This window comes from Callospermophilus lateralis, chromosome 9, assembly GCF_048772815.1.
Source record: "Callospermophilus lateralis isolate mCalLat2 chromosome 9, mCalLat2.hap1, whole genome shotgun sequence".
Lineage (NCBI taxonomy): Eukaryota > Metazoa > Chordata > Mammalia > Rodentia > Sciuridae > Callospermophilus > Callospermophilus lateralis.
This window is the reverse complement of record NC_135313.1, coordinates 78,769,724-78,796,834: the sequence shown is the minus strand read 5'-3', so window position 1 is coordinate 78,796,834 and position 27,111 is coordinate 78,769,724. Positions and strand designations below refer to the sequence as shown.

Genomic DNA, 27,111 nt, shown 5'->3' with positions numbered 1-27,111 from the left:
TTGATATTTGTAAAGGACTTCAATGGCATCTGACCAACAAACATTGGTTATATTGAGAAGATTTGTGTTCTTGAGATACTTTTTGGCTTGGCAGAAGTCAGCTTACATGTCTTTTCTTTTCTGAATCTGAAAGTGTACCCCGTACAGTTCTGCATGGCCACGACCCAGTAAGGCTGCACCCTCCTGCCTGGTCCACACCGTTATCAAAGAAATGCTTCTGAGCTTTTGTACCTGACTTATTTATTGTTGCTCTCTGGCAGCTATCCCCTGACCTCCTGGCAAAAAATAGCTGGATTTCATTAAAATTCGCTCTCTCTTGATACCATCTCTGTTGGATATTAGAAGGGATTGCTACCAGTGGAGCTTTAGCAACCTGATTAAGAATAGATTTGGACTGGAATGTTCCAAGTGCTCTACAATTACCATTTAGAACGTTTCTCCCCATAGCTCCTCACTTTCCTGAGCACTGGGCTCCCAGTCCCTCCCCAGCCTGTCTCAGCCAGGTGGGAGCCCAGCCAAGGCTCCTGTGGCATTCTCCAGCTGGACACTGAGATGCGTCTTTCTTCATATTTCAGGTGCAAGTTCTCTCCCATCGTCTGGAGTCCCCACTCTGGGGCCCTCTGTATGAGTGACACGTGGCCTGCCATGGAACCTGGCCCTGCTCTGGCCTGGCTCCTGCTCCTGAGCCTGCTGGCTGATTGTCTGAAAGCTGCTCAGTCCCGAGACTTCACAGTGAAAGACATTATCTACCTCCACCCTTCAAGTAAGACTGTTTGTTCTCTTTGCTGCAGAAATGTCACTATTTCAAATAAGAAGTGGCCAGAAAAGTGGCTAGGGGAAGGCAGCCTTTAATGCAAGGGAAACAATCCAGTGATTTAATTGAGAGGTGACTTTAGTTAACAAAAGATGCTTTATGTTTTACCCCCACCTTCTCACAGGATGTTTGGTTTTTAAGTCAAATCACTAGACTTGTTTCCTCTGTTCCCTGCACAATTACTCAGATTCTAAATACCCTTCCCTTTTACTATACCAGTCCTCAATCAGTTATCAAAGTGAACTGCTGTGTCCCAGGAGGCAGATTGTAAAAGATCAGTCCTCTCTAGGTAAGATAATAGCAGGTCTTCCTTTCTGGGCATCTAATTCTCAGTTTCAGCACCAGTGACTCCAACTTCCTATTTCCTCTGCCTTTTTGTTTTCCTGTGTTTAAGGATTCTCTGAAAAGTGCATAAAAGTGAAGCTGCCCAGATCCCTGCCCTGATTTGCATATATCTGGTATTGTACTTGTGGATTCATGCATTCAGCAAAAATTTCAGATCCTCCTGTTGCAGGTATCCTGAGGATCTTACTTTGGGAAGCACAACAGTTCTACTTTCTCCTTTGGTCTCCATCTCTGTATTTATTTTGTTTCCTTTGGTCTTCTTCTGAATTTCCCATGTGGTTGTGAGAACTGGCTATATTGTATGGGTTTTTTTTTTTTTTTTGGTTGGGGGGCTTTACCTTTGGCCTCAAGGTACACTGTTCTTTTAAAATTTTCTGCTCAACAAATATTGTTCCCATATCCACTGTATGGTGGAGCATTGTGATGGGCATGAAAGGTGCACAGGCAAACAAGACATCGCCCTTTCTTTTGAAGACTGTACAGACCCAAAGCAGAGGCAGCCACCTGGACTCCTTCTACCCCACAGGGCTAGAATGTTCCATGTCTGCATGTTTTGAGTTAGCTAAGAGGTGGTAGGTGGAATGCACAGGGGCTTGGAGCTACTGGACTTTGGATCTGTCAGCTGCTTCCTTAGTTCCTGACTTGGAACAAATCCCCTAACTTTGTGAAGATTAAATGGCATAATGCATATGAAGAACTTAGCACAGAGTAAAAGCTGTAGTAGATGCTCAGTCGATGTTGGAAAACATTTATCTCTTCATTTCTAAAACAGTATGTACCCTGTATGGATCAGAAATAGTATCTGTACCACACTAGGCCCATACATAATAGGCAATTGAATGATGGTTGTTTATGTTGTTATCATTGCCTTAGACAACCAACGAAGGGTGCTGAGAATTCACCACTCTTATTTTGTATAGCTGCAAATATACTTTAGCTAGGCAGCAAGAGATTTCTTCAGACTTTATTCTGTACTCTCAGCAGGGCAGTCTGGTGCCTACTGCTTAATTGCATGAAAAACTTTTCTGGCTGCTTATTTTGGTGGGTCTTTTACTTCGTTTTAATAATATCCATGAAAAGAAGATATATTGATACTTGCTCTGTTTTCTAGAATGAGTTTTATTCTTTTCTTCAAACAGCTGTGCTTTTTAATTTAATTACACATTTTGAGGCAGAAACCCAAATGTCAGTCTCTTTTGGTTGACTACCAGGGTTTGTGGCTCCTATGAAGTTCTCTGTCAGCTGTAGTGACAAACTCAGTAGTAAGTGGGATGCAGAACTGGCCTCTGGCCTCTTCTGAGCCTGTGATTGTAAATGAAGGATAAAAGGGAAAATCAAAGTGAATGGGTTTAAGCAAATAAGAACAAAGCAAACATACCATTCCCACTTTAACAGGTTGTGGGCCAATGCCCAGAACAACTGCACCCCTATTTGGAAAGTCGAGTTCAGAATGCTTTTTGAAGGATGAGCTCTGCCAGAGCACAGGGGGGAATCACTTCTGCTCTTTAGAAGTTAATGGAAAAGTTCTGCTATATGACCTATGTTAATTAAAGCTATGACCTGATTAGAAGGAACTTGCCACATATAATGAATTGATGGTGTTTTCTGATATGATTTTGAATCATGGAAGATAAAAGTGACTTCTACCCTAGATTATAAGTAGATGGTTTACCAGCAAGTCTGGATGTGAGTTTTTTTATATAAGAGAGTCTCCATAAGGGGTCACTGGCAACAAAATCCTTATTGGATTGAAGTTACCATGAATGACTTCTACTCGGTTGGAACTTTATTCTGCCCACTTCAAATCAGAGTTAACTTGATTTCTCCAAACTATTTCAGGAGTTTGTGGTGTGCGTTTGTTTTCAGTTTTGATTTTTTAAACAGCTATGGTCCCCTGCCCTTGAGCCCTAGATCACGTTTATATAGAGTGATCTCTCTGCCAATAAGCAGGTTTCTGTTGTAATTTAGGCCATAAAAAATATACGAGGGAAGTGTGAGATTAGTGTGATTTTTGCATAATTTATTTAATTGCCTCGATTTGTGGATGGAGGCACCAAGAGCTTTCTGAGGGTCACTGAGTGAGCCAGATTCCACTAATGTTAGGTAGAAAAGCTAGGCACCTGCCACAGGAGAAATGCAGTGATGCAGGTGATGTGGGAAGACACAGAAACTCAGGGGCCTGGGTCAGCCATCCTGGTGATACCTGCATGAGGCTGGAACCCAGGCAGAGAAAATTCAGCCTCCCATAGCTAATCTCCTTTGCTTTCTGTGTTCCCTAATCTTTGAAGTTTCTAAGCCTTTAAAAGAAAGAAATTTTATATAAGGCTCTCAATGTTGAGGCACTGTCCTCAATAACATTCTATTCTATACTTTCTATGTCCTTTTCTTCTCTTTTTATATGAATAATGATGCTTTCTTCTCCATGATTAAAACACCAACATCTAATAAAAAACTTTCAAAACAAGAGTTATATTAAGAGCAATGGAGATATTTGATTGTCACACCCCACATGATAGCAGAATGTAGTGTACTAAATGACTGCAACCTGTTCTTGGCCTCCATTTATTCTCATAGAATAGAGACCTTTTCTAAAAATATCCAATTTTCCTCTGGATGCATGTTTTGAACCTTTCCTTAGTCATGTGAGTCGAAGAATGATATTCCTGAAGGAGGTTTGTTTATGCCCAGGTCGGGAGCCAACCAAATTTATTCACAATCCTGTGCTACCCAGGTAAGATCGAGGAGACTTTCTAGATCGGAACCAGGAAATGCATTTCTATCAGAAATCTGTTCCTATCAAAATCATACTTACAATATTTTGTTGACAAGTGGACTGAGAAGATTTATTAGATTTTATTAGATTTATTAGATTTCTAGAATTGTAAAAATGATATCCAGTTTCTAAAGACAATGGAAATTAATTTGGTGAGACTAGAAGTCTGGATGCATTACACATCAGCATACATTTCAAAACATCTGTTCTCACCACACTTTGGGTAACTGAAGGCCTTTGTCCAGGCAAAAGTTCCAAGAGATGGAAACAAAGACTAAATCTTTTCCGATGCCTTACGAATGAATTATGGTAGGTTGAACTAGGGCTGACCACGAGAGTTAATGGACAGATTATTTTACAGGAAGTAACTGGGCACTTTGGTGTTTCTTTTTTTCTTTACAATCACCTTTTCTTGAGGGACCAAGGACTTATGCCCTGAAATACAGAGTACTAAGCTTATTAACTCTGTGATCAAGAGCCAAATTAGATTCATTCACAGCTGGGGCCATAACAATCTGAAACTCTGCTTGCTCTGTAATGCTTTGAAGTAACAGAGAAGAAAAAGCACATCTCTCAGGAACCTCTTTCTATCCTTTAAAAGAAAAGAAAATCTCTTTATCAGATGCAGTATCAATTAGCAAGTTAGTGGAGATAGTTGTTTATCTGTAGATCTTATTTGGGGCTAAATATTTCCAGAGGGAAAAATTCATCCATTTTCTTGGGATTGTACCATAATTAGCCACTTAAAGCTGAGTATGTTTACAGAGATTTGTCACAAATCAGCAGTTATTCACTGAATGGTATTACCTTCCAAGATGTCAATAAAAGTTTCCATGAGCAAATATTATGCTGCAGTTATAGAGAATGGACACAGACAGAAGTTGTAGATTTTAAAATAAAACTAGCCCAAAAAGAGCTCATTTGGTTAATTGCCAATGATAGATGCTGATGAAGTCATTCAGGGCAAAGCTTCATTTTGCTGGCTGATGTACTTTAGCTTGTACTTCTGTTTAAATTTCTATATCCTCTGGGTCAGTTTCAGAGTTGAGGCTGACTTATGTAAGAAATGACAGGATTTAATTTGTCACTACTCTTGTATCTTTTTGAAAAGTCTTTTAAGGAATCCAAATTTGGGAACACTACCACTTATTAGTGTTTGGTTCTCAATAACTTTGTTCTCGGAGCAGTTGGATCATCAATCTTCATTCAAACTTCTTAATTTATCTCTTTAATGGGAAAGTTTCCAGGAATAACTAATCCAACATTTCAGCCAAAAATTTTTTGGCTGCAGTGACATACAGATAAAACTGGATGCTCTAGCAAATTAATCATGAAACTGATGTGGTACAGCTAGCTTGCAGTCACAAACCTCGGAGAATATGATGATCATTTTTTTTTTTTTGAGAAATACTGTTTTTTGTCAAACCCTTTCAATGATTTTTTTTTTTTTTTGGTGTGAAAATCCTACTTTGATCATTCTGCTTCAGATTTTATAAGCTGTATTTTAAAGTTTTATTTTTCAAAGTTATATGTAGATTCATTCTTTAAGTTAATAGTGAAACTATTTTTTAGAGTGTCCAATCAAGAGGATTTCCCAAAATATTAAATATGGTTTTTCTCATAATGGTTTTTTTATTAAAAAAAGATAATCAAAATTCTTGTAAGATTATTGAATGGCTTGGGAATTTGAAATGTAATTTGTTTGAAATTCTTTAGGCATGTGCTTAACAAAACAGAATCTGAATTCAAATGTAACTCATTTTGCTAGGTGGTAGAACATGTATATATAAAAAACGTGTGTGTAGTTTCACAAAATACTTTCTTGTGCTTTGTCATAATTATGGGCTGCAAGAGCGTTTTCCTCCTGGTGAAACTGCCTCACGGGAGTGAGGTGGGAGGCGGCTGCCTCCAACCTGCTTTCCCTCACCTTGTGAGATGATCCATACCCCTGCTGTCATTCTGGTTTTGAATTGAGTCACTAACTACTTGGAGGAACATAAAACTCGAATGTGCCATGGAAAGGTCCAGTTACTTGTCTTTTTAGACTAAGTTTATGACTTTTTGACCATGTTAGGGTATTGGATATTGTCACAGTCAGCTCTGTGAAATATTGCAGGCGAGTACATGGATGGGCAGCTATTCTAGGCAAGGTGAAAATCAAAGTTATATCTGGCCCATAATTCTGGCCTTAAGCTGCTGCCTCCTCCTTCATTTATTTTTGATAACATACTTAATTGGTTCCATGTGGGCAAAGCAATTTACCCTGAGATGATTATTTCCGCCAGTGGGATACGCAGGCTCAGCCATCTGCGAGGGAGAACAGTTGGCTCCTGCAGATGAAGTGTTTGAGTGTCTGCAGCTTTCAAATAGGCCAGGTAATTTTACACATTAAAAAGAAATGCACAAGTTTTGTTTATGAAAGGCAGGACTCTAAATAGCAAAGCAAGCAAATGATTACAATTACGAAGTAATTGAAAGCACATTGAGGAAAAGGACAGACATTCCTTGTTGATCCTCATCCTTTTGCTAATGAAAGCACTAGTGTGCTGGGCATTCTCCAGAGCATGACTGTCCATATGAGACCTCCCACCTGAGCCAAAAGTTGGGGCAAAGAACATAGGTACCTGGAGGATAACCTCTTCAGAACACAGGAAGAGGTCAGAATCGATGGGAGGAACTTGTTGGAATTGAATATCTCGTATCTCTTTCCGAATATAGCACATGCTACCATCCCCAAACCTGGTACTAACTTACCTGTACTTCATTTTCAAAATTTTATCAATTTTAAAATGTCACATGAATGAAACCATATGTAACCTTTTGGGGTTGTTTCTTTTTTCCCCCATTAAAAAAGATTCTCTGGAAATTTATCCAAATTGTTAGCTGTATTAATAGTTCATTTCTTTTATGCTGTCTAGTATTCCATAGTATGAATGTACCACATTTTTGTTTAACTGTTCACCCATTGAAGGACACGGGGTTGTTTCCAGTTTGGGGTTATTGCAGATTGAATATCTTATATCTGAAATGCTTGAGACCAGAAAGCGTTCAGATTTGGGATTTTTAAAAATATTTGCATATATAATTAGTTACCTTAGGGATGGAACCCATGTCTAATCATAAAATTCATGTTTTATACATACCTTATATATTATACATTATATATGTATTTATACACACACACACATACCTTATGTATATGACCTACAGATTATTTTATACAATAATTCTGGTGCTCCTACAATTTGATTATGACCTGTCACATGTGGCCCAGGTGTGGAATTTGGGGAGTATCATGAGAGTGCTCAAAAAACTTCATATTTTGGAGCATGTTAGATTTCAGATTCTTAGATTAAGAATGTGCAACCTATACAAATGCTGTCGACATTTATTTACAGATTTTTTTTGTGTGTGTGGACATAAATGTATTTCTCAGGAATATATTTTTAACAGTGAAATTGTTGGGTCATATGTTAGTTAAATGTTTGGTTTTTTAAGACACTGCCAATATGTCTAGAGAATCCTTTTTAAAAAAAAAATGAATATGTCTAACTTCACAGGATTCTGTACTCAGTCTAAAAATCAATCTTTTCTTTTGGCTTTTTTGTAGCCACACCATATCCTGGTGGATTTAAATGTTTCACCTGTGAAAAGGCAGCAGACAATTATGAATGCAACCGATGGGCTCCAGACATCTACTGTCCTCGAGGTAAACTGTCAATAGACAGATTGGGGTCCCCGAAGCTGTTCATGAGTGAGTAGCCCTATAGACCTGGTGCATGCCTGCAATCTCAATGGCTCCTCTAGTCTTAGGTTTAGTATATCTTTTAAGCTGCACCAATAACTTTTCCTCAAAGACTCTCAGAAATATAAAGGGATCCATAATATTGCCCCCTTTCTCATGAAGCATCTGTGGAGCTCTAGAGGACTTAAAAGAGACTTCCCCAGACAGGTCAGCCAAATGCAGAATAGGAAGATAACCGCCAGTTTGTCTGACCCTCTTTGAAGCATTAGTCATTGCATAGTAATTTCTTTCATGTAAAGTAGGCATTGATGCTCATATAAAGATTCCATTTATTACATATCTTACCAGAGACTTCTATACTGAGACTGCATGAAAGCTAGAATTCCAAATGTCATCATTGCCAAAATTAAAAAATCCTGAGCTCTTTTAAATATTAAACTTAATGTTTAAATGGTGTCCCATTTGAAGATTGAAATTGTAACCCAAATCCCCATTTTATAATGAAGGCAAGTCATAGTCAGATCTCTTTTATCCTGACAAGTAAACAAGATTTTTCTTCGTGGCTCTGGAATCATTGTTGATTGGCTGCTGTATTTTGCAGGAGAGTGGATTTGTTTAGTGTGAGGAGGATGATGAGGGAGGGGTATTTTATTGGCAAATGTTTGAGTGAGTCGTTAGCACACTTCACTGCTAATCCAATTCAGTTATTAAAGTGACTGGACACCCCAAATGCATTATTTTTTCAACATAATGCAGGAGCTCTCATGCTCAATCCAAAGAATGGCCTTCTGCTTCTCAAGGTAGAGTGGAAAGTGAGAGAGCCCAGAAAATGCCATTAAAAGACAGATGTCAGCTACCTGAGCCAGTGCTGTTGAACCCAGGAGCCTGTACCTAGGCTGTACAGTAGAAATTCATGTATGACCTTACAGATGTCCCTAAAGCCTGTGTCCTGCCTAGACCAATGGCTCCAAACTTCAGTGCAGTCACTCCAGGGAGAGCTTATTAAAACACCCACTCGCCCTCTCCACCTGAATATCTGCTTCATTACATCTGAGATGGCTTCAAATTTTGCATGTCTAAAGAACCCCCCCCAATGATGCAGATGCTTCTGGTCTGAAGACCACTTCTTAAGAACCACAACTTTATACAAATTAAACAAGCATCTCCAAGATTAGTGTCCTGCACTAGTACTTTTAAATATCCCAGGTGATTTTAATGAGCAGTCAAGGGCAAGAACCACTGGGGCCTCATCTACCTGCTGATCAGGAAATGTGTTGCCATTTCTAGATTCTTCTGTTTATTGTTAGGTAGAGATGTCAGTGGGGCCCCAAAAGATTACAGGGAAGAGAAAAAAATGGAGACACCAAAGACTGCCTTAATCACAAATTAGATGTCCAGTCACCTGGGTAACCAATGGTAAGTCCTGTCCCTAGTGTCTTCTGCTGCCACTGCTCATTTCTGGATGAGCCAGTATTTTCTGACTTTAACACTGCAGGATAAACAACTGGGTAAGGTACTAATGGATGGGATTGAACCACTGCTTCTCAAACGTGGCTGTACATTGAAACCACCTAGTAAAGCTTTGAAAACACTGATGTCTGGGTCCATTCCCAGAATTCCTAATTAACTGGCACATGGGGTATGGCTGGCAATAAGGATTTTCAAAAGTTCCCTGGGTCACTAATATGCAGCAAAATTTGACAATTGTAAACAGTGACTCTGGACAAAAACAGGATGATTTGCTGTGTATCCAGTAACTTCTGAGTTGGTTCCTGCTGGGACAAAGCTAGCCAGTTGTCTTCTGAAACTGTGGCTACTGGTCAGAGATAGTACACAGGAAGTGTATCTTATTCTGTGCTGCTCTAACATAATATCTCAGACACAGTAATTTATAAACAACAGACATTTATTTCTCATAGTTTTGGATGCTGGGAGTCTAACATGGAGGTGTCATGTTAGCAGGTCCAGTGTCTAGTGAGGGCCTCGTTCCCATGCCTGCAAGATAGCATCTTGTTGCATCCCATGGAGGGGAAGAGTGTTGTGTCCTCATATATCAAAAGGCAGAAGGGATGGGAGGGAACACACCTAATCCCTGGAGCCTTTTGTAAGGATCCCAATCTCCCCATGAGGGATCTATTCTCATGACTTAATCACCTCTTAAAGACTGCACCTTTCAATACCATCACATTGACAATTAAGTTTCAACATGAATTGTGGGGGGCACATATAGGCCACGGCAAAGTGTGGCTGTGCTTGTCTTAGGATTGACTCAGCTCTGAGCTACCTTAGCAGATGTTATGCAGAGGAAAAGGAAGGTATGCGAGCTGGTCTTCTCTGCAGACTTGGTTATATACAAGTACATCCCTGTCTCAGAGAAAAACAAACAAACAAAAAGAGCAGGTGACCGGAATCACAGTGGGCATGCTTCTCAGGGAAAGAGAAAGCTCCATCTGGATGTTTTCTTCTAAGATTAGAATCTATCCTTTCAAAGTACAGATACCTAAAAGTACCACAGAGTGATCTTTATACAATTTATCCTTTTCTCTTTTCTCCTCTATACATTTTTATCTTTCTTTTTTTTTGTTTTGTCTTTAAATTTATAGGGATAAATGGAAAGTCTTGCCCTGAGGTTCATGGCAGAAAATGACCAGCCAAGCCCCTGGGGCGATTAAGCAGTGAGAGATTGGAATCTGGTTTCTTCTTTCCAGGAGCAGGCAGTTTAGCCTGGGAGATAAGATCTGAATATATCAAATGTCAAAAATAGCAGGGCAAAATTAAGTGCCAAATGAAACATGGCATTGAGTGCCGTGGGAGTTTAAGGGAAGAAGAGCATCTGGGGGCTGAGTTTTCCAGTGAAAGCATCATGTGCTGGGAACGCTGCAACAGGCCGTTGGACACCTGGGAAATGGGTTCAGAACCCTGGAGAAGGCAAGTCTTCCTGGAAGTCCTTCAGAACCATGGAGACAGGATTTTCCAAGTGTGCTCCGTGGATGAGGAGAGAGACCTCACCTGGGAGTAGCAACCAGTTAGTATGAAAGAATAATAGGAGCAAAATGGTGGAGCCAGGTTGTTTGTGTGGAGCCTTGAGCATCAGGTAAAGGAGGGAGCACTCAAGCCCTAACCTGGGGAAAGGTCTAACCCTAACCCTCATCTTGTTGCACACTCAGCCTCCTGCTTGATCAGCCTTCTTCCCATGGATCTGCTGCTGTTTAATCCATGTTTTCTCCATATATTTTTAATCAAATAAAAATAGCACAATTTTATTATTAGATTAAAATGTAAAATGTCTTTACTAACCAACCCTGTGTTTGTTTTCTGGCTTATCATGCCTGGAGCAGGTCTAAGAATACCAACAGGCTTAGTAAGTGGAGCTCAGAAGCTGCCATGGAAAGGCGTCCTGGCTTTCTGAGACATTTCTGGGGTTTTCTTGCTTGTTTTGTGACATATTTAACTAGGTTTTAATTATTGGAGGTGAAAAAAAAAAGTCATTTCACATAAGCATTTAATTTTATCTATATGGAATTAGCACCCACACCTAATTGTTTGGGAAACGACTTTATTCTGAGAATTTTTGAAAACTCAATTCAGTTAGTGGTTGAACATGGAGACCCAGTGTGTCCTAATGGCTCATGCTTCTGGAGTTGATAGGTTTGTTGTGAATCATCATCGGGCCCATCATGCTTGGAGAAAATCTGGGCCTGACTAGAATCACTCCTCCAGCTGTGGTGGAGTCAGCCAGCCACACTTGTAGCTGACACAGGTTCCCTGTCACTCTTACTTTGGGAATGTGCATTGTGTACATATTTCCTCCTCCATTCCATTGCTTTTACCTCTGTGCTTCCAGATTCCTGGTACCATACTCACTCCCTAAAAACGAGAATTGAAGATGTCCTCCATAAATGGCTCCTATTGCCATACGTGTAATTTCAGGAACTGCACCTGACAAATCTGTTCAATTTCTTGGTTTTGTGAACCAGAATGAGAAAAGATCTTAAAACCGTGTTATAAGAGACCAACTGAAGGAACTGATATGGTAAAATAAAAGCTGAGTGTCACGTACTCGGATCCATGTCATTTCGCCCATGACTTTTCTCTGTGCTGCAAGATTAAAAGTTCCTTGAGAGAGGAACTGTATAAATGTTTAGTAAGTGTCTGTGGAATTAAATGTCAAGTCAAAAACATTACAGTTTTTAAAAAAGACCTGTTCTGCAGCGGACACCTAAGCCAAGGATAGTATGTTCCTTCTTAATTAGGAAGTATAGTTGCCTTCCTCTAAGGCATGATCTTCATGTGAATTTATTGCTGATAGGAAATCAGAAGAAAATTTTTGAGATAGTGGACACATATTCTTTTGACTCGAACCTCTGTGCTGCTCACTGGTTTTCTCTGAAAATAAATGAACGAAGATGTTCCTTGATACCTCTTTCTAGACCAGTTGTCTCATGGTTCCTGGTACAAGCAGGAAATGGAAATGGGATTCCCAGCTCAACTGAAGGTTACAAATGTCCAGGAAAGACTTCTTCATTGACAGACAGAGGCATAGCTGAAATAGATAACATTTTATTTTAACACATAACTGAAGGGTGTTTTTTTTTTCCTTTCTTCTACTCAATTTTACACTTAGAATCTGGCCCTTCAGGGTTTCTATCCTGTATACCTAGGTGTTTCTAAATCCCGTCAAGACCCAAGACAATTTCTTACTATTATCTTTAATATGGCCTCTTCTCCAAGATAGTGAAATCAATACCTGATTCAGGGCAGGCCCATGGAATGAGTCTCCCTGGAGAGTGCATTTGTGCATCTATAAATATGTTGGTTATATTTTATCCACAACTTCTGACTGCTAAGTAATGAGATGTTTTCAAGATTCTCTTTTATTATTATTAATTGCTAAATAGAAGTCTTAGACTTCCTCCTTTTTAAAGAAAAAATTTTAATTAAATGTTAGAATACATACTGGAAAGGGAACGGATCATAGTGTGTAACTTGTGAATTTTTACAAGGTTAGCATTCAGGGTCTACTACCCATGTAAAGCAGTGGACCCCAGAGTCTCTTAGTCATTATGCCCCACTCCATAAAGGGAACATTACTGTGAGTACTGCCTTTGAGCTTCCTATTAGTGGAGCTGTAGGGAATGTATATTCTCCTTGCTTTCACACATTGTAAGTGTGAAATTTATCCATGTTTTGTAAGCAATGAAGTCATTGTTTCTCAAAGATGTATAGTCAATCATTATATGAATATACCAAAATTCATCTATTCTACTGTTGATGGACTTTTGCATTGGGTCCAGTATTTGAAAACCATGAACATTCTTATACCTGTCCTTTGGTACACATATGCATGTATTTCTGCTCACTCTATCCCAGACACATTATTGCCAGGCATGAGGCATGTGAGTATTGTCTTTATCAAATATCACCTAATAGTTTTTTTAAAACTGCCTGTACTGATTACATGCTCAGTAGCCATAAACCCAAGTGCCAGTTGCTGCACAACCTTGCCAACACTTAGTATTGACAGAGACAATAGAAGCCAGCAGTTAATGGCATTTTTTAAAGTGCTAAAAGTGAATAACTGCCAACCTTGAGTTTTAGCCCAAGCCTGTCAGTCTCACCTCTCTCTTGGCTCTGCTGCCAGCTCTGAACTCATGTTTGTGCATCCCAGGCCCCTGGAGAACAACAAAGGCTCTGCCCTACTTCTCTGCCCCTTGGCAGGGCTTTCTGCTTGGTTTCTCAGCCTCTCCACCTGTGCAGTTTTTGCATCAGCAAATGCCTGGAGGGGAGAACAGGTACAGAATGTCAGGGTGAACTTAAAAAAAACACTTTTCTTTCCTCTGTTACCTTGCTCTTCAAATCCTACCCATCCTGGTAGAGCTCCTGCATTTTCATACAGATTTTTGTTATTTTAGTTTTATCCTGCTACTTTAACCTTATTGTGTTTCTTGGTAAAATGATATAAGCTGGCATCTCAGCCTATTTCTCAAATGTATTTAATTAGAATTTTTTCAGCAACTTTGAAGCCCAAAGTGCTACCATTCTATTTTCAGAAAGTTTCATTTTTCTCCAAGCTGAGAGCATCTAACCTGCTTCATTCACAGTGTTTCTATTCAGATATTTTCTGTTCTTTTTTTTTTTTTTTTTTTTTTCAGTGCTGGGATTGAACTCACACGGACTCACACATCAGGCAATGCTCAACACTGAGCCACATCCCCAGCCCTGTCCAGATATTTTCTGTTACCACAGTAGCCTCCGATGGAATCATCCCCTGGATGCTTTTGTCCTCTTTTGTTTTCCCACCGTCACTGTCAAGTCCGGCCTAGCCCCTATACCTTATCCTACCTTTCCAACTGCATCTTTGAACCTTCACCTGGTACCAAGCACATTGCTTCCTAAATTTCAGCATTTTTTTTTTAAAAAAAGAAAGTTTCCTCAAATGAGTATGTCACCTATCCTTCAAGTGTGGATGATGATTTTGGAAAGACAGGGAGGTGTCTGTCTGTCTGGCAGTTTCTGCAAAGGGTACTGACCGCAGGAGGAGGACCTTGGTCATGACTCAGTTTGATTGATGAGCAATTATTTAGATTAAATTTCCACCTGGAGGAATTTCTTACGTGAGACAAGAGAAGGAAACACATCTTTTTCAGGGATCTGTAGAGAGTCATTGATACAAGCAGGAAAACCAAGAGAATAATCTGGTGCCTGGGTGCCAGAGGCTATGTAATAATTCCTAATTGGGGCAAGCTTTAAATAATTCAGCCTCTCTGTGCTCAGTTTGCAGTTCATCCTCTTCATAACTTTATTTTCTTTCATCTTGAGTTCTTTCTTCTTTCACTTTCAATTTCACTGAACTTTGAATTAAGGTATAGCATACACATGGAATATTGAACAGTGTCATGGTTTTATTTTTCACATATTGAACTCACCATGCAAGAAGCATCCAGATGATGAAATCACTATTTCCAGGAGCTCAAAAGTTCCCTCCTGCCATTTCTTCCTTCCTTCTTTCCTTCCTTCCTTCCTTCCTTCCTTCCTTTCTTTCTTTCTTTCTTTCATTCTTTCATTCTTTTCTCTACCAAGTGTCTCTCTTGTGGACTGAGTTGTGTCCTGCCCCCAAATTTATATACTGTGGTTCTGATCCCTAATACCTGTGTTGTGACTGTGACTGTGTTCGGAGATAGGGTCTATGAAGTGGTAATTAAAACTGGATGAAGTCATTGGGCAGATCCTTAATCCTATACAACTGGATCCTTGTAAGAAGAGATTAGAACACAGACATATAGGGATGATGATGTGAAGACACAGGGAGAAGATAGCCATCTACAAGCCAAGGAGAAACCCATTCTGCCAGCACCTTGACTTCAAACTTCTCCAAAACTGTGAGAAAACTTTTGTCAAAGTCAACTACTCTGTGGTAGTTTTCTTATGTCAGCCCTAGAAAACAAATATAGCTCCTGGAAGCCATATGCAGTGTTGTAGGACTGTAATCCTGGAGATTTGGGAGGCCGAGGCAGGAGGATCAAAAGTTTGAGGCCTGCCTCAGGTTTTTAGCAAGACCCTCTGTCAGAATAAAAGATTAAAAGAACTAGGGATGTAGCTCAGTGATAAAGCAACTCTACATTCAATCTGACAATAAACTAGTATTGAGTTCTTTTCAGAAATTGGAATACCTTTTTGTATCTAACTTCTTTCACTCAAAATTCATTTTGTTAGCTAGCTGTCATTATTATATGAATATGTGCCATAATTTATTCTACCATTAATGGCCTTTTTATAGTTTCTAGTTTTCATTTGTTTAGGTAGTTCTTCTAAAAAAGCCTAGGGGCAGAATTTCTGGTTCATATAATATGAATATGTTTATTCTTATGTGATCCAGGCAAATAATTTTCCAAAATAGTTATACTAGATGAAAATTATATTTCCAGTAAAAGTATATTATTTGGGCTGGAGCTATAGCTCAGTGGCAGAGCACTTGCCTACTAAGTGTGAGGCACTGGGTTCGATCCTCAGCACCATGTAAAAATAAACAAATAAAGTAAAGGCATTCTGTCCATCTACAACTACAAAAAAATTTTTAAGTATAGTATTTTATTTTCAAATTGGATGAGACCATTCAAAATACAGACATGGAAGAGATGTTATAGGCACCATAGAGCTAAATGATTTTAATTTGATTCAACTTTGATTAGAAGAGCTAGGCTGGCTGTTTCCTTAGTGCCATTCTGTCTGTGCTCATTGTGAGTGCAGAGTGCAGATTCAATAAGAATTGACCTTCTCCTCAAGGTTTTGATCATAGTATAGAGGTGTCGATCTCAACTAGGAATGATTCCCCTGACTCTGGAGGAAATTGGTTGATATCTGAAGACATTTGGTGATATTGGCATCCAGTTAGAGGAAGTCGTGGATTTTTCTAAACACCCCGGGATGCACAGAACCTTCCCCCAAGTGGAACTGTCTAGCCTAAAGTGTCAGAGGACTGATGACTCCCACTTCTGGAAGTAGGAAGCAGACGTACATTGTCATTCCTTCTGCCAGCTACGACTAAAATTCTGATCTTTGTAGATAAAACAAACGTGAAGACCAATAAACCCCAAACAGCAAAAGACTCTAAAAGGTGGAAAGAGAGAAAATGGCAGACTAGCTATTGACTTCAGGACCCAAAGAACAACACAATGCAGCAGGTGTCCTTTCTGCCTCATGAATTCTAGGCCTGGAGCTGAAGAAGTCAACACCCTGAGAATGTCACAAGCATCAACAAAACGAGCCCTAACAGAAATGTGCTCTTTCTAGCCAAAGGAAAAGAAAAATATCACCTAGAAAGACAGAAAACTTAGATAATAACTACTCTATTTTAACCAAACACCCACATAAAAAAAAAATTGTAGCCCCACCCACACCAGCAAAGGCTGAAAAATGAAGAGCCTTGACATCCATCCACAACAGGACATATAGGCTGAGCTGAGGCACCCCGACCTCCCTGCTGGGATGGTATGAGAGAACAATTAAGGGGAATCTCATCCCGCTCTGGGCAGTCATGAGGTCTCCTCAGTGTCAGTAGAGACTACATGGCTGGTCTCCAAGTCTACCAGCATGGATTCTAGACCTGGGGCTGAGATACCTCTACATCTCCCTGGGGTAGAGTCAGAGGAGACTTAGTGGAGAGACCGGAAATCACTACCATCATTTGTAATAAGGCCATCCTCTCCAAGAGCATTAACAGAAGCCAGTGTGAAGCATTAATGAGGCGTTCCTGCCACTCTGAAGAAGGGAAGAGTCAAAAGATCTAGAGTATTATAATGCCAATATGTTCCTATTTCAATAAAAATTAAAAAAAAAATCCTTGTGCCACAAGAAATATCTCAAATTGAATGAAAAATGGCAATAGTGTATTAGTCTACTTTCTATTATAGCAAATACCTAAGGTAATTAACTTAAAACAAGAACGCTCTATTTTGGCTTTCAGTTTTTGAAGGTTCGGTTCATGGCCAGCTGGCCCACTGTTTTGGGGTCTGTGACAAGGCAGTTCATCATGGGTAGAGCACATGGGAGAAACAATCTGCTCACCTTATGATAGTTAAGAAGCAAAAAGAGAGAGAGAGGGAAAGAACAGCATTCCTCAATCCCCTAAAGGCCATGCCCCCAGTGACCGAACTTCCTATGTTGGCCCCACCTCTTTTTTTTTTTTTTATTGTTCATGACAATACAATGGTCTTGACATAACATAAATTTGAATCAAATGGGGTATAATCTCTCATTTTTCCAAGTGTACAGGTTGCAGAATCGAATTGGTCATACAGTCACGTATATACTTACAGCAATGCTAGTGTCTATTTTATTCTGCTGCCCTTCCTATCCCCCCTTCCCCTCCCCTCCCCTCCCGTCACTTCTCTCTATCCAATCTAATGTGACACATTTCTTTTTTTTCCCCCTCACTTCGTCTTACATGTATTTTGTATAATGATGAGGGTCTCCTTCCATCTTCCGTGCAATTCTCCTTCTCCCTCCCTTTCCCCTCCCACCTCTCTTCGATATTTAGTGGTAATCTTCTCATGCTCTTCCTCCCTACCCCATTTTGAGTCACCCCCCAACCCTTATATCAGACATTCGGCATTTGTTTTTTTTAGGGATTGGCTAACTTCACTTAGCATAATCTATTCTAATGCCATTCATTTCCCTGCAAATTGGCCCCACCTCTTAAAGATTCCTCCACCTCCAAATAGTGCCATCAGCTGGAAAACATGTCTTTAACACATGGGCCTCTGGAAAATACTTAAGATGCTTGCAAACTAGCAAATTCATACTAAACTGAGGTAAACAGAGATGCTACAATTGTCTGAAAAGGATTTTAAAACAGCCACAATAAAAAATGCTTCAATGAGTAACAACTTAGTTGAAACCAATGAAAGACCTCATCAAAGAAAGAGAAAACTTGAAGAAAAATCAAATGAAATTTGAGAACTGTAAAATACCGTATCTGAAATGTAAACAATTCAACAATGAGTAGACCCAGAGGCAGAATGGAAGAAACAGAAGAAAGAATCAGTCAACTGAAGCACAGAAGAATAGAAATTACTCAATCTGAAAGGTGGAAAGAGAGAAAATGACAGACTAGTTATTGACTTTAGGACCCAAAGAACAACACAATGGTGAGGGCAGCATGAATTCTAGACCTGGAGCTAAAGAAGTCAACACCCTGAGAATGTCACAAGCATCAACAATTGGCCTGGACATGGTGGTACATGCCAGTAATCCCAGCAATTCTGGAGGCTAAGGTGGGAGGATCACAAGTTCAAGGTCAGCCTCAGCAATTTAGCAAGACTCTGTCACAATAAAAAATAAAAAGAACTGGGGATATATGTAGCTCAGTGGTAATGTGCGCTTGGGTTTAATTTCCAGTACCAGAAACAACAGTGATAGAGAAAGAGAATAGAATTGAAAAATTAAAAAAGAACAAAGCCCAAGGGATCTGTGGGACTATAACAAAATATATGCCAGAAGAACAGCCCCGAAATTTGCAACGTGTGTCTCAGCCTTTTCTAGCTTTGTGCTTGGGTTGCTTGTCTGAGGACACATCCATATACACTGTTTTGCACCATCAATGGGAACAATTCCACTTGCACAATATTAGATTTTTGAGGGAGGCTTTATTTTATAAGATTTCCTCCCAAATTTTATTGATTTTTTTTCCAACAATATGCAAGAATATCATGCTTTCAGATGGCTGTGTTAAAGTTAATCTGTCTTCATGATGACCATTTTTGTTGTTTTGTAGGAAAATCAAGTCAATGCCTGAGACTTTGAGCATAAGCATTCATTACTTAAAAGGAAATTAAAATTGTGTACTCTTATACATTTTTCAGAGTCATACTGACCTTGGCTTTTTCCATAACCAAGAACTGAGTCCTGAATACCACGTATCCTCTTTAATTGCATAGCAATATGCTGCCTCTTGGTGAAACAGATATAAAGCTACATATCTATGAGAATGGCCAAAATAAAAATAGGGGCAATACCAAAGGCTAGTAAAGATAAGAAGAAATGAGATCATGCATATGTCACTGGTGGGAATATAAAATGGTACTGGAGCTCTGAAAAATAGTTTGGGGATTCTATAACAATTAAACACACAACTACCATCCAACCCAGCAATTACACTTCTGAATGTGGACCCCAGAGAATTGAGAACTTACATTGTCATGGAAATTTTACATGTTTATACCAGCTTTGTTAATACTATCCCCAAATGAAACAACCTAAATGTTCTTTCAGTGGATGATTGGTTGAACCAACTTTGATATACCCATATCACAGACTACTACTCAGTAATAAAAATTACCAAACTGTTGATACACATGATTACCCAGTTGAATTTTCAGTAATGTATACTGAGTGAAAATTCTCAACCCCAAAATGTTGTATACTGTACGATATACCATTTATACACTCTCAAATGGATACAATTATAGAAATGAAATTAATGGTCTCCAAGGGTCAGAAGGGGTGAGGGGAATGGGGAGAGGATGTGACTATAAAAGGTCTACAGGAGGGACAGAAATGTTCTTATCTCAACTGTAATGATGTCATCATCCTGATTGTGATAGTAATGTATGACCTTGTGGGGAAACTGGGCAAAAGGCACATGGGATGTCTCCTTTATTTCTTACCGATGTGAATCTATAACTGTCTTAAAATATTTAATTTTTTAAAATTAACCATTTTAAAAATGATAGTCAATCTTGCCAAGTTTGAGAAATCCTAATCTATAAGGAAAGCCAGATTTATCCAAATTAGGAAGTTAAGGGATAGGGTGCTTGCCCAGCCTAGCATGCTCAATGCCCTGGGTGCCATCCCCAGCACTGGGAAAAAAAATAAAAAAGAAAGGCAACATGGAAGCAAAAAATTAACATCGACCTATTTGAGAGGAAAATCAGGGAAGGTTTCACAGAATTTGTCACATTTGTATTGAGTCTTACAGAACATCAGGTTTCCAAAAATGGATTTTAGACCAAGTTGAAGATGCATAAAATGTCTTCCCATGAAGAACAAAGTTGTGGTACGGCATCTTAAGGAGACAACGATGAGCTCCTTTGGGGCCTTGATCAAGGAGAACCTGGAGTAGTAAGTGCTGAGTTTCAAAGGTGAAGCTCTGAATGGCAGATGTAACTGATGGCACTGTGGGGAGCCCAGCTACTCTTCTACTCTGGTTCCAGCCTCAGGAGCAGGGAGAGGCAGCAGCCTTCATACCTGCTACTCAGGTAAACCAAATACACCTAGCACTGCAGCAGCCAGCACTCCTTGGCAAGTAGGTGGCATTAATATGGAAATAGGTTAGGAAAAGTGCTGGAAGAGGAGACCAGAGATGTAGAAAATAAAAACGACAACACCTCCGATTAGGGAAAGGAATGTAAGCTGATTCCAAAGTTTCTAGTCTTCACTCCCTGCAAAAATGAAGGTGCCCCTCTCAGGAGGTCCCTTCCTGAGGTAGGGCCACATGAAGATAAACAGATTTGAGGAGGGACATGAGGTTTGGTTAGAGACATGTGACTTGTGCGGTGATGCTGGCTGTGTCCAGGAGATAGTTGGAAATTTTCATTCTGTAGCTCAGGAGAAAGAAGCAGACCGAGAGTTGGCATCAGAAGATTGATGAGGTCATTTGAGTGAAAATTGTTTGAAGGATAGAACTTGGGAGAGTATCAACTTTCAGGTTTCTAAAAGTGATGGAAGAGAAGAGACCAGAGATGTAGAAAATAAAAATGACAATACCTCTAAAGTCTGGATGGGGAATCCCACAGAGGAGATCATACACCATAGAGTCCAGAGCTACAGAAAAATCCTGGAGAGGCAGACGTGAGAAAGGAGCATCGCCTGTGACACCTACTCTACTAAAGGCCATTATATTAATATATTTATGTAATTATTATTATATTATTATTTTATATGATTATATTTTATATATTAGTATTCTATACATTACATATAATCATGTGTAATGTAAATATATAACATATATAAATTATATTATTTTATATAATATTATATTTAATCATATAAATTTATATATATTAGATAATATTAATTAATATATGATATATTATTTGTTTTATATTATTTTATTATATAATAGATATTGTGTTTATTATTACATAAACATAATATTTATATTAATGTCATTTATTATAATATACTATTATAGGTCATTGTCTGACAGTCCATGGCAGATGTGAGGGATTGGGCAGGGAGTGTGTGGGCAGATGGCACTAGCGTTTTATTTTTTCCACTATAATCTGTAATGTTTATTATTTAAGTTATTTTCTTTCCATTCATTTTCTTGTACCTAGGGAATTGTCCTATAGCATCACTTTAAACATTATATATCTTTATTTAAAAAAAAAAAAAACTAACAGAGCCCCAGAGAATAATTGAGATAATTGAGTGATAAGAAAGTCTTTTATCTGAGAGGTAAACATGTGTAATGTCTCGTTTTAATTTAAATCATCATATCTATAGTTTGCTTAAATACAGATTCTTTTATTGGAAATGGAATATTGGTGAGTAAATAAAAGTTTTCATTTTAGCTTTGAATTAGTTTTAGATTTCAGAGCTACATTATGGAGCATGTGTGTGTGTGTGTGTATGAGAGAGAGAGAAAGAGAGAGAGAGAATTTTATGAAAATTATATTTTGAGCTTTCCAACTGTTGATTAAGCTCTCTTTTCCATTTCTTATTTTACTGAGAGTCAAAGAGTTTATTTCACAACTTCTGGAAGTATCAGTCAGTAGCAGAGTTTGAGGTTTTAGGGGCTAAAACTAACCTGGTAGAAATTCAAATCCATCTTTTATCTTTTAGATAAAAGTCTTTGAAATCCTTTTAGTGTGAAGTTATCAGCAGGCTTGATTCTCATATAACCTCATTACTAACCCGAAGATTATTCAAAATGCATAGAGGGCAATGCTCTGTGGCTGAAACTTGTTTTTTATCACTACTATGCTCCAGTGATAAGCCCCATGTGGTCCACCTGGTTTTGCTTGGGAAATTCTGTCTGCTTTCTCCAAAACACCTTTGGAATTCACAGACCTCAGAGCGTGTGGAAGACTCCCATAAAATACACACCAAAGAAACCAGTTCATTTTTTTTGAGCATTTCCCAAACTGCAAAACCCTTTTCCACATTAATATTTCATAACTCACCTAGGAATGTTGTAAGATGAGAAATGGAATAGATAATTTGAGGGATCAATGCTTTAGAATTGAGGTCTCTATTGCTGGACATGAAGGCAGTGCTCTCAGCGTACCTTTGTTTTATCAACTGGACTTGGTGAAGTATAAGAACACCCAGCATCTTCAATGATCTGTCTTCTCCCTCTAGAAAGGCAAGATTTGGCTTATTAGGTGCAAGGGTTTTCCATATATTCCTGAAAAAAACTTTTCTTATCAGTTGTTGCTACTACTTTCATTCAATGGAATGAGTGCTTCATTAATAAATAAGGGGGTTTGTTGTAGACAGGAAAGTATAAACAGAATTGATCTATCAAGTTCACCAGTTGTTATTTTAAGGCTTACTTAAAGCAAGATAATTCATTACTTGGGGGACAAACCTAATTTCCCAAACTGAAACCACGTAGTGATTTACTTATTCCATAAGTGTATGATCTTATCTGCTCAGATTTACATTTGGAGCTATAAAACCTCTGGCAGCTGCTCCTAGTTGTCTGCATGAAGAGGAGACAGGAGATAAGAACATTCCAGTTTTTATTGCTTTCCAGAACATTTGAACTTGGGGCGGGGAGGGGAAGGTGCACCTATTGTAGCCATAAATGTCCACTGAGTCTGATACCTGAGAAGTAAACCCAGGCTCTTTGGAAGGTGTGGTAAGTATCTGAAGCCATGGTCCTCCATTTACCAAACTCTGCCTGAGGCTTAAACGAAAAATCAGAAGAGAGCTGCTGCGTGCTCTCTGTCCAAAAAAAAAAATAAGCACCCCAACTTGAAACTAGTGTAGGGCTTTGGAAGAATCATTGCCAAGTGTAAAGCTTTCAATTCTTCATTCTCAGGGTGACCTTACTCACCCTGCTCCCAAATTGCTCCATAGAATTCTGAGCAAGCTTGAGACAGCCTCAACCTGATTCCAAAAACAAAACAAAACAAAACAACAACAACAACAACAAAAAAAATTCCAACATCTAAGCCAGGGTGCAGTGTGGGGACAGCATCTGGGGGAGGATGTTGACCCTATCAATAAGAAGCTATTTGGGATTCCTGATAGGTGGGATGTTTGAGAAGACTTTCAAAACCCTCAATTTTCACTGGGCATTGTGACCCACACCTGTAATTCCTGCCACCCTGGAGACTGAGGTAGGAGGATTGCACGTTTAAGATCAGCCTTAGCAATTTAGCAAGGCCTCTACACAACACAGTGAGACCCAGTCTCAAAAAAAAAAAAAAAAAAAAAAAAAAAAAAAGAGGGTGGAGGGGGGGTCCCAGAGATTGGGGATGCTGGGGATGCAGCTTAGTGGTACAGTGCCCCTGAGTTCAATCTCTGCTACCAAAAATAAATAAATAAATAAAAACAGAGTTTTCTTGACTCAATGCAGTCTACATTAGTTCATTCGGGGGAGCTAAAATTCTTAAGCTTTCTTCTTTGAACATTAGCGCTTTGGTTAAAAGCTGCCAAAATCATGACAGGATCTGGTGGGGGAAATTTTTATGGCCTAATAAATAATATCATAGAAGATCATAATTCCATATTAGCCACTAAATATCCAAAATGTATAAAGCATGCAAACTTGGGTCTAAGATATGGATGAAAAACAGCTCAGTGACATTTCTTAAGAATTATTCATTTTCTTTTTTAATGTGAAAGTAGTAGAACGGGAACATTCTCCTAAATCCCAGGCTTAGAGAGCTGAACGCTGCCTGGAGGCTCTAAAGAATTACGTTGACAAAGCCATTTTTTCTTTAGTTTTTAAATCACCAATAAAATAATTCTCTAAAAAGAACTTTGAAATAAACCTCAAGCTTTCAGACTCATGAGTCTAGAGGAATCCTATGAGCTCCCATCACAGTCATCATCTTCTGTCCCAGAAAGACACTGGAGTCATACTGGGAGAAATGAAGCTTCTTGGACCGCCTGAGTTGTTGGGTTAATCTTTCTTCCTAATACATCCTAGATCCAGCTAGGCTTGGTGGCAAGACATTCTCTTGAAGAGAGTCATTTTCTCAAAGTAAAATGTGTCTCTTTCTAATAGTTCTGCCCTTACATGGGAATGCCTCTCTCTCTCTCTCTCTCTCTCTCTCTCTCTCTCTCTCTCTCTCTCTCTCCACACACACACACACACACACACACTAGCTTCTGCTGCAGTCTTTCATCCCCTGCAAGACCATTGTACCTGCTTAACTTCTTTTCTTTTAGTCCTATATACTTTGAAACTTTTAACCCTTATCTTTCTGAAAATTGCCGCCCTTGTCTCCTAAATCAACCCCCAAACCATTCATCTCCTAAAGATAAGGACAATGGCAAAATTTTTAGAAAGGCAAAGAGGGATCCCTTGAGGTCTCCATTTATGGGGCTCACCATGAATAGAGAGACCTGCGTTCTCTAGAAGGCTGTGTCCTACCATGGCGAGATGGATCTCTCTGGGGAGATCTTTGGGAGTGGACAGATACTAGGGATGGTATACATTCTATGTACTGTTAGACCTTTTCAGTAGCAGAAGTGTTCGCCCTCCTGTGGGGTTCCTTTTTAGGTAGACTGGGCTCACATTTCCCATCTCAATTAAAGCATATTTTCTCTGTTAACAGAGACCAGATACTGCTACACTCAGCACACGATGGAAGTCACTGGAAACAGCATCTCTGTCACCAAACGCTGCGTCCCACTGGAAGAGTGCTTGTCCACTGGCTGCAGAGACTCGGAGCATGAAGGCCACAAGGTTTGGCAACACAGCTCATGATGGCATGGCATAGTCAAGTGTCCCCCTACCTCGGAGGGCTATCTCCCTTCCCCACTTGTAGGCTGCCCCGTCTTAGAGCACTGTGGAAAGAATCCATCCTTTTCTGTCTGCTCTAAAAGAGTATGAATGAACACCAGGGCCCAGGAGGACAGGTATAAATTGTGCAAGCCCACACCAGAAGGATGTGGAGGATGATCTTAAGTCCTTGGTTCACTCAGGAGAGTCATAAAACTACTGGAAGGGAGAGGAATGAGGACCACTTGTGCCACCTTAGCAAACATTGTTACATCCCAGATGGAATAACAATCCATCCACCCGAGGGGGCCCCAGGCAATTTAGCTTTGATAACTTTCTGCAAAGTGAGGGATGCTAGTTTGTGGAAGTCTCCACTGGCTCCTGAGTCATTTGATAGGTGACAAGAGAACCACCTTCCTGTGGATCTGTTCCTCTTAAACTTTGTCAGTGCCTGTCTACAGAAGTGCTTCTGTATAAAATGAAGTTCAGGGGCCAGCCATGAAGGAGGATATAAAGAATCAGAGAGAGGCAGTCTGACTCGTGGTCAGAATGAGCGATGCCCCAGCCTCTCCTGCTGGCTGTGGGTATGCTCTTAACAAATCAGGCCTTGCCCTTTGTGACATCTCCTACTTCTGTCAGGTTGCTTTCCTGGGGATTTAGACAGTTTTTTTTCCTCATACCCTGAAACAGTACTGTCAGTGACAGATGCCTAACTTTCAAGTTTGACTTCTCAAATACACTAAGAATTAAATTCTTATTAAGAACGAAAGCCAACTTGTTCGTGCTTTGAAATAGGAAACATAAAACCAAGGTCATAACCTGACCCCTCCTGCCAGTGGGGCCAGGCTCAAGGGTTGCTGTGGTGTCTGTACCAAGGAGAACATGGAGGATCAGAGAACTTATGTCCTATGTTCAGGTCACACAGCCAGCAAGCAACAGAAACAGGATTCAAACTCATTCCTGACATCTCCCTTCTCAACATTATACTCTTTCCCCATGTCAGTTATGACCAGAGACTCAAATCTCAGCAGGATGATGGTGTAGGATATTAACCATCCTATGAATATGAATCATCTGGGATCTCATTAAAATGCAGATTCTAATTCTCTAAGTCTGAAGCAAGGTTTTGAGATTCTGCATTTCTAACAAGCTCCCAGCTGATGTTGAAGCTGCTGGTCCGTACTTTGTGTAGCGATGGCCTAAAATAATTGCTGTCAGTTACCCTTTGGGTTTATTTCTTTCATATAATTCAGGAGTAAAGCAGTATAAAGCAGCAGTAATTGCATAAATGAAAACCCTTCAAACGTTAACTCACCCACGAGAATGGAGATAATTATGCAGATAGCGATAATGAAAGTAAATATTCAAGTTTAAATTACGGGGGCTGTTGCCACTTCATTTTCACTGTGAAAACTTGGCAGAGGAAGGTGTACTCTCCTGACAGCTGCCTCAAGTAGTCAAAAAGAGCATCTTTGAAATGGAAGAGCAGTTTTCAAAATCCCATTTCACAGATGGAAGAGCTGGAGCCCAAAGGTCATGAAACTTCTTGAGAACCACGTGGCTGAATGTCAAAAACAGAACCCCAGTGCCTTGGAGTTAAGGCTGGGGGGTTTCATTCTGAACATGTTGCTTCTAGCTGGAATTTTATCCCACCCTCCCTAAATGTTGGTTGGCATTTCCTTTGTGGAATAGAGCATTTTCACTTGAGTTTTGCCCTAGGGAGACAGTTACTATAAAGACACCTGTCTCCTACTGGGACCTGCTGGCTCTCACCACCCCCTTTTCCTCTTCCCTTCTTTCAGGTCTGCACCTCCTGCTGTGAAGGAAATATCTGTAACTTGCCACTCCCCCGAAATGAAACTGATGCCACGTTTGCCACAACATCACCTATAAATCAGACAAATGGGCACCCGCACTGCATGTCGGTGATAGTGTCCTGCCTGTGGGTGTGGTTAGGACTCACATTATAG

The 27,111-nt window shown here is 39.6% G+C and overlaps 1 protein-coding gene across 1 annotated transcript; it reads left to right on the top strand.

The window, feature by feature from the left end:
• The first annotated feature begins 645 nt into the window (after positions 1 to 645).
• On the top strand, positions 646 to 27,111 carry Lypd6 (LY6/PLAUR domain containing 6). Its single transcript, XM_076866514.1, has 4 exons — positions 646 to 763; positions 7,543 to 7,641; positions 24,975 to 25,105; positions 26,944 to 27,111. Exons 1-4 carry the CDS (start codon positions 646 to 648, stop codon positions 27,109 to 27,111), a joined length of 516 nt encoding a protein of 171 aa, XP_076722629.1.